Source organism: Thamnophis sirtalis, unplaced genomic scaffold (genome assembly GCF_051295495.1).
Source record: "Thamnophis sirtalis isolate CommonGarterSnake01/CBP01778 unplaced genomic scaffold, rThaSir2_p1.2 scaffold_14, whole genome shotgun sequence".
Classification (NCBI taxonomy): Eukaryota; Metazoa; Chordata; class Lepidosauria; order Squamata; family Natricidae; genus Thamnophis; species Thamnophis sirtalis.
The window spans coordinates 974,669-989,008 of record NW_028261394.1 but is presented as its reverse complement, the minus strand read 5'-3'; the positions used below and the strand labels follow the sequence as shown (position 1 = coordinate 989,008).

The 14,340-nt window shown below is 49.5% G+C and overlaps 1 protein-coding gene across 1 annotated transcript in view; it reads right to left on the bottom strand.

Annotated features, from left to right (window-relative positions):
• The window catches only part of CACNA1H (calcium voltage-gated channel subunit alpha1 H), a 52,713-nt gene that overhangs the window by 22,442 nt on the left and 15,931 nt on the right, over positions 1–14,340 (bottom strand). The window contains exons 7-12 of the mRNA XM_087729341.1: positions 11,180–11,335; positions 4,416–4,506; positions 3,842–4,050; positions 3,194–3,595; positions 2,606–2,706; positions 531–654 (exon numbers count right to left, since the gene is read on the bottom strand). Of these exons, the coding sequence (XP_087585467.1) occupies positions 531–654; positions 2,606–2,706; positions 3,194–3,595; positions 3,842–4,050; positions 4,416–4,506; positions 11,180–11,335 (1,083 nt within the window). The remainder of the gene's footprint in view (positions 1–530; positions 655–2,605; positions 2,707–3,193; positions 3,596–3,841; positions 4,051–4,415; positions 4,507–11,179; positions 11,336–14,340) is intronic.

Genomic DNA, 14,340 nt, shown 5'->3' with positions numbered 1-14,340 from the left:
ATCCTTTCCCTGCCTTCTTTACCTTGAAGGGGTTTTTATATGGAAATGACTGTTTGGGAGTTCCAGTCACGCAGCCTGAAGCTGCTTAATCGTATTTGGGCAGTTTGGGAGATGGTGTTTTTAATTGCAGGGACATTCAGCCAAGTCAATTTGAGAAGCGGAAGAGGAGAGTCAGCAGCTAGGCAGCGTCTTGGGGAAACACACTTAAGATTTAACCCCAAATAATTCATCTATTCAGGTTCAGAAGAGTTGTCAGATTGCCCAGGAACTCAGCACAAGGCGCCTTGGCTCTCTGACAAGCAAGGGGGCAGCTCCATCCTGCACAGATGGGACAAACCTTCTCTGTTGTTGGAAAAAAGTTGCCTTTCGGAAAATCGCCCTGACATTAAATTGTCTCCTTTTGAACCGGACAGGACAGGATCCACCGCGCTGAGCTAAAACCCGAAGACTAGCAGCCTTCACCTGGGGGGGCGGGGAAGGGGGGTTTGTCAGACCTCTGCTGCCCCAACCCAGCCCAGGCGGGAGCTCACAGTGCTGTTGGGGTCGATATCCGGGCGCTCCAAGGCGATGGTGATGCAGTTGAGGAAGATGAAAACCAGGACGATGTGATCAAACATCTTGTGGGCGATGACTCTCTGGCAGTTGGCCCGGAGGCTGAAAGGAAGGCAGAGTTCGAGTTTCGAGTTTAATACATTTGTATGACGCCCAATCCCGAAGGACTCCGGGCGGCTTGCATAAAAAACAATAAAAGAAATACTAAAAAGTTTAAAAAGTAGAAGACAAGGCAAGTTAAAAGAGATACGACATGCACTCAGCCTTAGTGGGGCTGGACCTCATTCAAGAGGTCAACAGCCCCAGGCCTGCCGGAAAAGCCAGGTCTTAATGGGGAGGGTCCGGATCTCTGGGGGGTAGATCGTTCCATAGGGCCGGGGCAGCCACAGAGAAGGCCCTCCCTCGAGGAGCCGCCAAACGACATTGTCTAGTTGACAGCACCTGGAGAAGGCCCACCCTGTGGGATCTTATCAGACGCTGGTCAGCTGCCCCCCCAGGACCCCAAACATCCCTCTACTTTTAGGCCAATAGGAAAAGGTTAGCTGAGCTGCAGACCGTGCGGGACCCCTTGATATTTATAGCCTTTCACAGCCCCACAATTGAGGAGACCCTTATCTTTAGCTCCAGTTAAGGGTCTTCCCCTCAGCTGCCCTGCAAGGGAAAGCCAGGAAAACCCCCAGAGGGAACCTGCGATACTTGGGGGCACAGAAGCCGCAGCCTGAGCTATCCTATACCAGGTCTAACTTCCAGAGTCAGAATGATGTAAGCTTTCCAAATACCATGTAAAATTAAATCAGAGTCGAAGCCAAAACTATGCTTCAAGTTCCAATTTGATAAAGGGATGGCAAACCTATTTGCCACCGAGTGCCCAAACCAGTGCATGCATGTGTGCCGGAGCACCAGAAAACTGAAGACTAGCTGGTTGGCGTGTGCATGCCTGTTTTTTTGGGTGGTTTGGGGTGGTTTTGGGCTGTTTTCAGGCTGTTTTTTGTTTTTCCACCAGAGCACCAAAAACAGCCTAAAAATGTCCTGCAAAATGGTCAAAAATGGCCTGAAAACAGCCCGGAAATGGCCCAGAAAATGCGTTTTGGGCTCTTTTCATGCCGTTTCCGGGCGCTTCAGCTGCTGGCGACGGTGTGTGTGAGAGGGCTCTGCGTGGCACCTCTGGCACCCATCACGGTTCTATCCAGTCAGTTCCACACGGACATTCGACACCTGCTTCCTCCCTTGCTTTGATTTGAATTTCCAGGGCACTCTAACTTTCATTGGCTGCTAAATAATCAATAATCATCAATAAATAGTAACCAGTAATCAGTTTTCAATCATTTTCTGGCCTGGTCTACTGAGTGAGGATCACATCAACCTTGCATGTCTGGTGAGGTCCCATCACGGCCTCCTATGTCAGTGGGTGCCAGTTTGAACCTCTCCCAAATGTTGTCTAGATATTCTGGACTTTTTTTTTAAAAAAAGCTTCTCCTTGTTTTAGCAATAGTACTTAAAATTATATACTGCTCCCCGGTGCTTTTACAGCCCTCTCTAAGCCAGTATGTTGCCCCCTAACAATCTGGGTCCTCATTTCACCCACCCAGGAAGGAGGGAAGGCTGAGTCAACCTTGAGCCGGTGAGACTCGAACTGCCAAATTGCAGCCAGCAGAAGTAGCAATAGCAATAGCAGTTAGACTTATATACCGCTTCATAGGGCTTTCAGCCCTCTCTAAGCGGTTTACAGAGTCAGCATATCGCCCTCAACAACAATCCGGGTCCTCATTTCACCCACCTCGGAAGGACCTTGAGCCGGTGAGATTAGAACCGCTGAACTGCAGATAACAGTCAGCTGAAGTGGCCTGCAGTGCTGCACTCTAACCACTGTGCCACCATGGCTCTTGTGTTTTACGTACCCAGCAGCTCCTGGGCACCTTCCTTACTCTGTACGTTGGCCTCGAGGAGACCAAGATGGGGCGTATTGAGATACCAGAGGTGATGTCCAAAGAAGGACATTGAGTCTTGCTCGGTTCGGCCCAAGGGTCAGCCCAGGAAAAGAAGGAGCCCTTACCGGTTTTGGGGGGAAAACAAGTAGAGGGACCAGTCCTCATGATTCTTGCACCAATTGGGCTTGTAGGGCTCCAGGTTCTTGCGGATTCTGTAGCAGAGACTCTGCGGGGAGGAAGAGGAAGGAAAGAAAGGAAGCCCCCTTGGGAAGTCTCATCCCAACTCATCCCTCTCCACCCGTCTTCCTGGAGGCAGGGGCAGCTTCCACCCCGGGCCACGACTGAGTTGGCTTGCAAATTCTCACAGGTTTGGGACTGACAGCTGTCAATGAACAGCTGGAGGATTGTAGGAATGTCACAGGAAGGGACTTCCTCCTAACCCAGTGTTTCTCAACCTTGGAGACTTGACGTCCTGTGGACTTCAACTCCCAGAATCCCCCAGCCAGCCACAGGACTTCAAGTCTCCAAGGTTGAGAAACACTGTCCTAACCAGTTGTGGGGTCCTCCCTTCCTACCCTAAAGGGGGCAAAGTTCCCCAACCCCCAAAGGCCATCCTGGGCCACTCCTGAGGTTGTTCAAAGGGAGGGGTGGCTGGAGGCCCCCCGGCCCCACTTGGAGGGGAAGCCAGAGAGCAACGGCTGCTTCAGACTTACGTCTTCCATGCTGTCATCGTAGTCGAAGGGGTCCTCTTTGCGCCCATCCAGGTGTAGGTAGAGCTCGCTGGGCACCTGCAGCAGCTTGCCATTGCAGTCCTGGTACTCGAGGGGCAGCATGGCTACCGGAGGGTGGACCCCGGGCACTTGGAGGAGTTCCGGCAGGTCCAAGCCACCCCGGCAGTCCAGGGACTCTGCCCGGTGGTGCAGGGCCCCCCGGCTGAGGGTGCTGAGCTTGGCCTCCTCCGCTTCATCATCCGTGCTGCCTTTGCCCTCCCCCGAAAGCAAGGACTCCCGCTCGCTACACTGGGTCTTCCTCTTGAGGCTGGGGGCCCGGCCCAGGCTGTTCCAGCTCGAGCGGCGGCTGCCCCAGTTGGCACAGGGTGAGCTGCGGAGGCTGGACTGGGAGAGGGGAGGAGACCAGGTCAGGGTTTGAAAGTGTAGCCCCCCTCCAGAAGGAGCCAGGCTGGAGAAGACCTCTCTCCTACTTCATCCTCCCAGCTCAAAGAAGCCCCTACAGGCTTTCCTGGCTGGGGGCTTCCCCTCCATCTTCTTCTCAGCACCCACCTGCCCCCCACCCCAGTGGAGAACGTCCCTCTTTCCCAACCCTTCCCGGCCCTGCCAAGCGGCTACTTCTTGGAAAAATACCAAAGATTTCTGGTCAAAGCTGAGCGGTTCCACCGAGACGTTGCTGCCCCTTCTGGAGTCCCCGAAAGGGTAGGCGGTGTCCATGTGTGGAGACCCCTTTGGGGTGGGCATGGGGGTGGCTGCAGTGTGCATGATGATGGGCGGGGGCATGCTGCCCTTGCCCTCCAGGTGGCCGTTGGGCGTGACAGCCAACGAATACATCTTCATCTCTGCAAGGGAAGAGACGGGATCTTCTCAGCAATCTCTGGGCAAGCTAATCCAGAGTTGGAGATGTTCTGAAGCTACTTCTGTCCTTGAACCACTTGTAATCCAACCCTCTGCCCAAGCAGGAGACCCTCTACCACTCTGGACAAATAGCTGTCCATTTCTCCGAGGGACAATGCAGAATTTCTTGGGGGGGGGGAAGAAGAAGAGAAGCAAGCTTTTCTTGCTTCCTCTGATGACCCTCCAGAAGGCAACCTCTCCACCTCACCTGGCTGTTCGGAGCTCTGGTCTTTCCCCCTCAGGTGGAAAGTGAAGCCCTCCACTTCCCCAGCCAGCCAGCCAGCCAGCCAGCCCCCCTCTCCCTCCTTACCGGAAGCATGGAGTTCCTTCAGCTTCTCAAACTCTTCCTCAAAGTTGGTCGACGTTTTGTCTTCGTCCGTGTCAGATCTGTTGGCGTCGCCCTTGAAGCGCCCCCAAAACAAAACAGAACAAACGTTTGGCGACAGTTTCGCAATTATGTCGGGTGAACGAAGCTGCCTGGAGACAAAACCCAAACCTTTGTCCTAGGGGTTTGTAAACATTTATTTTACAAAAGGCTTATTTCACGGCTCCTTGGTTCAGCGTTCCAAACTCCTCCCGGAAAACACGAGGTCTGTTTGGAACAGACCCTCCCGAGAGTTTGCACGCCACAATCCTTCCTCCTGTTGAGCAAGAGTGAGATGGGGGGACTTTTCACATTCCCATCTACTTCCTCTGCCAGGAGTCTGCCCAGGTTTCTCCCGATAGTTTAGGGCCCTCCCAAATTTAAATGCCACCGGAGAAAAGAAAGGAGGGAAGGCAGGGGAGAAGGAAGTAAGGGGGGAGGGAAGAAAAGGGTATGGAAAAGAAGAAATGAGGGAAGAGAAGAGGGAGGGAAGGAATAAGATACCTAACCTTTGATGTTTATATGATTTGATAGTATGGGAATATCTCGAAATGTAGTATTGTTTTTTACAAGTTATGGATGTTGTATTTTCGTTTTACCAATAAAATCTTATTTAATAAAAAAATAAAAAATAAATGCCACCTATCAGAGCATTCAAAAATGGAGAACTTTTTCCACTCTGCATAATTTCATAAATGTCCCAATTACTGGCCTATTTCTAGGCCCAGAAGATTCCAAGATCCTCTTTTTTTGGGGGGGGGAGGACGGTGAGGATTTTAAATAGTTCATTTTCTCCCTTCGAAACCCGTATTCTACCCGCCTTCGCTTTCTTTGCCTGTGAGGTCTTGTATTCAGGGAGACGCCTGCGCGGAAAATGGAAGACAGGAAACCCTCGTTTATTTAGCGACTGTTCGACGTTACGACAGCACCGAAAAAGCGACTTATGACCGTTTTCACACTTACGACCATTACGGCATCCCCTGTGGTCATGTGAGCAAAATTCAGACGCTTGAAAGCTGACTCACATTTGCGACCTTCTGAGGAGCAAAGTCAACGGGGAAGCCAGATTCGTTTTACAACTTTGTCTCTAACGTGACGACCGCAGTGATTCGCTTAACAACTGTGGCAAGAAAGGTGGTAAAACGTCTCTTAAGAAATGTTTCGCTTAAGCAAGAGAAACTTTGGTCTCAATTGTGTTTGTAAATCGAGGATAATATACATAAATTAAAAAGATATATAACTAAATGAAAGGCCATTATATTTTCCATTATTGTGTGTTCTATTTTAGTTGTTCAATCCTATTGATAGCAAGACTTCTGTTTTTCAGTGTTGTGCCAGATCAACGCATATCTTAATAAATTGTATTTTTCATTTGTGTTCCTACATTTCCTGTGACATGATTCATCCACCTTGGCCATTGTTGGTGGACTTATGCGTATCGTCTACAGAACATTTTGTACTACGTTTCCCTCGGATCACAGCTCGGTGTCAATGTTATTGATCCCCCTCCCCCTGTATCTGCCTCGGGATCTTTTTCAAACAGATCAAAACCCTCAGGCGGCCTCTTGTCCACACAGCAGGGGTGCTTCCTCCGGTGATCAGGTGAATCAGAAATATTAAAAACGTTCAGAGAAAATGGAAGTAGAATCAGAATGCAAAACCGTATATTTGACAGCGGTCTCTGTGCGCAGTTCTAACACCTGCGTCTGGTTGCAACCTCTGGATCTGGGGGGTACAGGCCACCCCTCCCACCCCAAATGCTGCTTGATCTAAAAGAGCTAAGGTGGGAGGAGCTGATGGACGGAACTTTCCGGCTATCTAATGGCTGTTTCGGCTTCTTTCTTAAGAGGAAACGAAACGGATTCGCTGGGCATTTAAATCACAGCTGCAAGGGGTGTCATCCCCACCTCCGAATCTTCTTCCTGCCTCTGTGGTTCGCCTAGCCTATAATTACATATTTATGCCGAGCAGAGAACCGGGCTGCCCGTCCCTAGTCCCCCAGAATCGAGCCACTTATGTGGCCAAGAGACTGGAAAATCTGGAAGACAACTCTTCATTACAGCTTATGCAATAATAACTTATTTTGCTGAGTAAATTAATGGGTTGCGTTCTTGTGAACACATCTGCGAAGGAGGGTCCCCCCCCCGCTCATATTTGGAGCTAGGATGCTTTGATTCACTGTGGGGGGGATGTCAACCAATTCTTGCCTCAATAAGACCCCTTGGCTCTTGCACCCCACCTTCTCCTCTGCTTAGCTGTTGACTTGCAACCTTCTCAAGAAGCTCAGCATCCGGAGGCGAGCAGGAACAATGGGTCCTCTAGGCCAGTGTTTCTCAACCTTGGCGACTTGAAGACGTCTGGACTTCAACTCCCAGAATTCCCCAGCCAGCGAATGCTGGCTGGGGAATTCTGGGAGTTGAAGTCCAGACGTCTTCAAGTTGCCAAGGTTGAGAAACACTGCTCTAGGCCTCCATTGAAAAGATGCCCTCTCCTCCTTGCCCAGTGCCAGCCGAGCGGCCAAATGTTTCCAGATGGTGGCTGCCAACCCCAAGCCCTGGGAGAGAAGCTGAAGCCAAAAATGCGGGCGAATCAGCAGATGAATGGCGATCAGGGGAAGAGCGAGATGGATACACAGCTGCAGGGCTGGAGGAATTGTTCCTGATTGGGGGTCTCGTTCATTATGGTTGCTTATTTAGGGAAAAGCCATTGAAGAGACGGTAATGAAACTGTGGGTGGCAGACAGGCCCACTGTGTTCCAGGAAATTCTGGGCTACTATCCCAGAGAACCATGTGGCAACCTCTTCTGCCTGTTGCCCTGGCTACTTCTGAGCACAGATGTGGAGAAAATGGGGGAGGATGCATCTGTAGCCCTGGGAGTCCAGGGAGAGAATTGATGGCGTTTTCCCATCCCTGGTGAGCTCCATTGTTGACTTCTGCACTGATTCTGCTGTTATCACCAACTGTGGAAGGCTCACGGGGAAAGGCTGCGATTCGCATGAGATGGATAGATGGGATTCTTATGGCCATGAGAATTAGCGGGGGGGGGGGGGGGTTGGACTAGAACAGGGGTCAGCAACCCGCTGCTCTGGAGCCGCGTGTGGCTCTTTCATCCCTCTGCTGCGGCTCCCTGTCACTCAAAATATGCGTCACAACCGCAATGCGTGATTCTTCTTCTTCTTCTTTTTAAAGACTTATATACCGCTTCATAGGGCTTTCAGCCCTCTCTAAGCAGTTTACAGAGTCAGCATATCGCCCCCAACAACAATCCGGGTCCTCATTTCACCCACCTCGGAAGGATGGAAGGCTGAGTCAACCCTGAGCCGGTGAGATTTGAACCGCCGAACTGCAGATAGCAGTCAGCTGAAGTGGCCTGCAGTGCTGCACCCTAACCACTGCGCCACCTCGGCTCAGCTACCTGTCGGCACACGATTTATTGAGCTTTTCAACCCCCCGGGAAAGCCAACCATGGATTATTCCAAGATAATGAAAAGTTTCAGAAGAAAACAGAAGGCTTAATTCAACTACATGTTCTACTTTTGTGGCCGCTGTGGAAATAGTCAAGCAACGGGAAGTTTTTTGTGGCTCCCAGTGTTTCTTTTCTGTGGGAAATGGGTCCAAATGGCTCTTCGGGTGTTTAAGGTTGCCAACCCCTGGCCTAGAAGACCTCCAAGGTCCCTCCAAGGCCAATTACCTCCTCTAGACCGATTAGATCCCACAGATTAGGCCTCCTCCGAATTCCATCCGCCGGCCAGTGTCGACTGGCGACCACCCGGAGGAGAGCCTTCTCTGTGGTTGCTCCGACCCTCTGGAACGAACTCCCCGTGGAGATCCGGACCCTCACCACCCTCCAGACCTTCCGCAAATCCCTCAAAACCTGGCTGTTCCGACAGGCCTGGGACTAAAAAGCTTCTACCCCCTTCTCGAATGGTATGACTGTTGTGTGTTTTAAATTATGTATTGTTGCGCATTGTTTTTAATTTTTGTCTGTATCCCTCTCCCTTAGTTGAGTTGTGAGCCGCCCTGAGTCCCCTTCGGGGGAAAATGGCGGCATATAAATAAAATAAACATTCAAACATTCCTTCCAACTCTTCTGTTATTCTGTTATTAAACCAAACATCACATTCGATGGCACGACCACTGCCTTAGTTGCCCTGCCGAAGGGTTTCCCAAGGGTATCCACTTTGTGGAAAAAAGGAAGCTTTGGACGAGTGTTGCTCTCTAACTTATGTTTCCTAGTTATGATGAAAAGAGCAGATTTCGAGTGGCTGAAGAAGGTGAAGAAGCTGCCAGAGCCGATTCCAGGGAGCAGGAAATCAATAGCTAGCAAAAGCTCCATAACTCAGAACAATCTGGGAAAGGCTCAGACAGTAATAAAATTGTCAGCCGGCCTCCCCAGACGGGAGCCAACCAGAGGCTGAATTCTCAGCCAAATTGGCCAAAGGCTGATGGGTAGCAGAGGATGAAATGAAGACACAAGTGCCACCATGGAGGGAGCTGCTCTCGGTGGGAAAGAGCAGGGAGGAATAATCTTGTTACCGCACTTGCAGTCGGTTTGCCAGTGGCGGGAACTAAATTTAATGGAGCCTTTGGCCACCTCTGCTGCTGCGGCTGCTGCCATTTTTAATCCAATCAGCCCGAGTTAAGATGCAGGAATTTTGCCCCAGCAAAAATCATTTCTCGTGGAGGGATTCCAAAGGAAGATCTTGGAAAATCTGATAGGTGGGCTTAGGATGTGAAGGCCATCATTGCCAGCGGGAGGGCAACTGGACCAAAGCAGGTTAAGGAGGGGAGGGGGATTATTAGGGCGACTCAGATCTTCGCCATTAGAGGAAGAACAGAATAAGACTAAATATACCAGTGTTTCTCAACCTTGGCAACTTGAAGATGTCTGGACTTCAACTCCCAGAATTCCCCAGCCAGCGAATGCTGGCTGGGGAATTCTGGGAGTTGAAGTCCGGACATCTTCAAGTTGCCAAGGTTGAGAAACACTGAAATATACAATAGAAGCTGGGGGAACCCGTGATGGCTCTCTAACGTTAGACCTCTGTTGACTTTGATCCTACAAAAAAATCATATCTGTCGTCTGCAGGTTCAACTTTTGGAGATTTTATTCATCGTAGGCAAGTGGGCATTTATGAGTTCTGGACAGGAAGGAATGGACTTCCTGACCAACCGAGTCTTCTCCTACCACCAGCTGTGCTCCAAGTGGGACTTCCTGCTCCCTTCCTTCTCAAACTGAATCTCCTGCTCTGCTTCCGTGTTTTTTTCAATCCGATGGCCACCTTGTTTCACCATCCCCCCATTTTTTGTGTGGTTGAAGTGAAGTTTAAACTACTCAGAGGTTATATCAGTAATGCATGGAGGAAAGTGGAAATTCAGGAGGAGGGCATAATTCCACCTGTTCATTCCTCTGACGCTCCTTGAGGAGCAAAGCAATTTCTCATCCTGCTGAGAAAGGCAGTTGGGCATTCGGAGATGCTAAATGGCCACTTGGTTTTTTTACTGAGCTGGGAAAACAGTAACATTCCCCTCTCCTGCCTGTGATTAAAGCCCCTTTCTGAGTCATCATTCTTCGCTCAAGCAGGCTGGCTGCAGGTAAGGCTCCAAGTTCATTTCCATACACTAATGACTTCATAAAAGTTCCTTGACGACATGTGAGGGGATGGGTTATGTTTCTGAGATGGAAATGGGGACATAACTCTTGCTGAAAACCCAAACACTGCTATGAATTTATCTTGGGGGAGATGTCAGAAGGAGGGAAAGCTTAGTAGCTCTGACAAACAGGACAGAGCTTCCTGAAGGACATGTCCATACGGAGTTCTTCCAGGAAGTCCAGTTGGACATTCATATCCAAGTGGTCTTCTTGATGTTGTGACTTTTAGTTTAGTTTAGTTTAGTTTAGTTTATTTGTCTTGTATGCCGCCCGCTCCTGAAGGACTCCGGGCGGCTCACAATAGACAAGGGAAGGGGGATAAATAGACAAAGAGAACACTTTAAAAACGCAACATTCACAATTTCTGTGGGGCTGGATGTTTCACAAGCCCCCCGGCCTGCTGGAGCAGCCAGGACTTGGTGGCTTTGCGGAAAGCCGGGAGGGTAGTAAGGGTGCGGATCTCCACGGGGAGGTCATTCCAGAGGGCTGGAGCTGCAACAGAGAAGGCCCCCCCCCGGGGAGTCGCCAGCCGACATTGGCTGGCAGATGGAATCCGGAGGAGACCTAACCTGTGAGATCTAATCGGTCTTTTACTTTCCTATAGTGAAAAATGGTCTTCCTGGATTACTGACAATGAATACCACAGCTGTCCTTGAGTTTTGATGAAAATATTTTGAAATATCTCATCCTCCCTAGACATTTTTGCATTTGTAGTCACCTTATTTAGAAGGCACCAGGGTGGGAAGCCAGTTATTTGCAGGCCCATTTTGAAAAATAACTTTGTTTAATCAACTGCTGAGATAAGCCCAACTAACAACCATCTAACCCCCCAGGCCAGAAAGTTCAATCATGGCTTGTTATCCCTGCTGAATATGTTAAGATAATTGGGATTTACATCTGGGCCACTGGAATGAATGTCCGGAATAGAAGGTGTTATGATGATGCAATCACACCGTTCATAGAGAAGGAGTTGCAACTCAACGTGTCCCCGACACCATTAAGGTCTGTGGAGGCACTCAATAAGAAAACCCCAACCAGCCCTTCGCGGCTCCCTTACCTCGGCTTGGAAACCTTCTACCAGGATGGCCACCAAGAGGTTGAAGAGGACATAATTGCCAAAGGTCATCAGAGCCACAAAGTAGAGAGCAGCCCAGGAGGAAGTGGAGGCCATTCCATTGTAGAGGACCACGTTCCAGTCTTCCTGGGTCAGGATCTGAAAGAAGCAGTTGGGACAGGAAGAACATCTGAACCCACTTCTCTCTCTTCTGGTTTCATCCATGCTTTTGCTATAGCATCTTTTTCATTTCATTTCATTTTATTTGTCTTGTATGCCGCCCACTCCCGGAGGACTCCGGGCGGCTCACAACAGACAAGGGAAGGGGGATAAATAGACAAAGACAACACTTTAAAAAAGACGCAACATTCACAATTTCTGTGGGGCTGGATCTTCTTCCTGCATAGCCCCACCACAGTGTTTGCTGGTATGAAGCAACAACAAAGCTCCTTGTTTGAATCATTGTTGAGTGGAGTCTCTTTTTTTGTGCATGCCCAGAAAATGTACAAGATCAGACCCGTCTAGTTAGCAGCTTCCTCCTGGGAATGAAGGCCCATCAAAGCTTTCCTGACAAGATTCCTGCCCTCCCAGGAACATCTCTTGCCATTCCACCAGCCGAGATTGAAGTGAGACACCAAGGATCTAATTGCCACAGGTTCCTCCCCTTCCCAGACTCTCCCCACTTATTGGAAGCTCATCTGTGGGCTGGTTGCCGAGATGAACCTCTTCTTGACCAAACGGGGACCAAACCTGATTGCCACCCATCCTTCCCAGAACTAACGTCAGAGCAGTGTTTCCCAACCTTGGCTACTTGAAGATGTTTGGACTTCAACTCCCAGAATTCCCCAGCCAGCGAATGCTGGTTGGGGAATTCTGGGAGTTGAAGTCCAAACATCTTCAAGTAGCCAAGGTTGGGAAACACTGCGTCAGAGACTCCCATTTTGTGTGGAAGCGCCGTAGGTAAAAAGTCCATCAGATACAACACGGGGAGCCATTTTTCTCTCTCTCCTTTCCAGCATTTCTTTTTCCTGCTGACTCACAACGTTTGCCGAAATGGTGAGCCATTGATCATAAATGCAAACGAGGGCTTGGCATTAGGACGGGAGATAAAGAAACTTTTTGCGGGAGCAAAATGCTCTTTGTCTGCATTCAAAATAGCAAGGGTTTGCTTATTGTTAACAATGGTGCTAATTAGATCAGTCTTGCTTAAAGGTCGCGCTTCCTCCTGTCGGCAGGTATGGAAGGCGACCGAGAATAATCCAGGAACTCAGCTCTAGAAAGCATAAGCCTTCCTCTCCCCCCACCCCCAAGATTAGTCTAAGGTGCTAGTCGTCACTTATAAAGCCCTTCATGGTATTGGACCTGGGTACTTGAGAGACCGCCTGCTGCCAATTACCTCCCAAAGACCCGTTAGATCACACAGGGTCGGCCTCCTCCGGGTTCCGTCCACCAGCCAACGCCACCTGGCTACCACCCGGGGGAGGGCCTTCTCTGTGGCAGCTCCGGCCCTTTGTAACGAACTCCCCGCGGAGATTCGGACCCTCACCTCTCTCCAGGCCTTCCGGAAAGCCATCAAAACCTGGCTGTGCTGGCAAGCCTGGGGTTGATGAGTTCCCCTCCCCGCTCGACTTGTATGGCTGTATGATTCTTGTTTATTTTAATCATGTGTATTGCGTTCTATGTTCCCTCTCCCCTTTTGAGTTGTTCGCCGCCCTGAGTCCCTCCCGGAGAAGGGCAGCATACAAATAAACTAAATCTGAAATCTGAATCTGAAATCTAACCTTAACCAGATAAGCTCCTTTTCATCATGGAGCCGGAAGTGAGCCTCACTTTCACCCAGCAGCCCCCCACCCACCCTCCGGACTTGATAATGCAGCCTCCAGTGACCTTGACAAGAAGCATCAAGTTTAGCTTTGGTCTTTTTTGCACCTAATTTAGTTAGCTGCGAGAGACTTTGCTAGGAAAACAATGCCAGCCGCTCTATTAGATGGACAGGGTGGCAGCATAAATGACACGAAGCTGCTGTCAGATTCTCCCAGCAGTCAATTATTTAATCCTTGGTGGTTGTTTATCTAGACTGGGAGGGAGGGGGGGCTTGAAGGGGGGAGAGAGAGACTCAGCACTTTCCTATCTTCCAGAGAATTTTCTTTTTTATTATTATTATTTTTTTAAATTTTTATTTTATCAATTTCATATATACATTCACAATTATATGATCTCATAACTGTTATTAATAATATGTATTTATAACAATTTTTTCCCTACAGTTGACAATATACTTGAAGATTGCTTTTTTAACATCCCATAAACCCATCTTATCTTACAACGGTCCTACTTCTTCTTCCCTCCCTCCCTCTTTCCTTCCCTCGTTTCTTCTCTCCTACTCTCCTTCCTTCCCTCCTTCCTTCCCTCCTTTCTTCTTTCCTTCTCTCCTTCCTTTCTCCCTTCCTTTCCTCCTTCCTTCCCCCCTTCCTTCTCTCCTACATTCCCTCCTTCCTTCCCTCCTTTCTTCTCTCCTTCTCTCCTTCCTTCCCTCCTTCCTTCCCTCCTTGCTTCCCTCCCTCCTTCCCTCCCTCCTTCCCTCCCTCCTTCCTACCCCCTTTCTTCTCTTTCTTCTCTCCTTCCTTCCTTCCTTCCTTCCTCCTCTCCTTTCCCTTCTCTCCTTCCCCTTCCTCCCCTTTACCCTTCCCCTCTTCTTCCCATTCCTCCCCTCTTTCCTACTCTTACATTCCCTCCCATTCTTCCTCTGCCTTTCCCTTTCTCCTATTCCTCTCCTTTCTCCCCAGAGAATTTTCAACTGATTCTAATCTTCTAAAGCCGTGTTTTTAAAACTTGCCCACCTTCCTTAAGACGGGTGGACCTCAACTCCCAGAATTCCCCTGCCAGCTTGTCGTTTGTAATGCTGACCTACATATTGGAGGTTTGGAGATAAAAGGCTGCGAAAGGCGCATCTTAAAGTTTCTGGGATTATTTCCAAGTGGGGTTGGATCAATCGCCTGTCCGATGATTGAGGAAAAAAAACCCATGTTGATATCTTTGGGGAGGCTCAATATTCAGCCTTTAAACAGGGAAGCTTCATGAAGCCCTTTTGAAGGATCAGCTGGAAAGGTTGGGGATGTTTTACACACAGGCCCCGCCCCCTACAAAACAGGCACCTGAAGGGC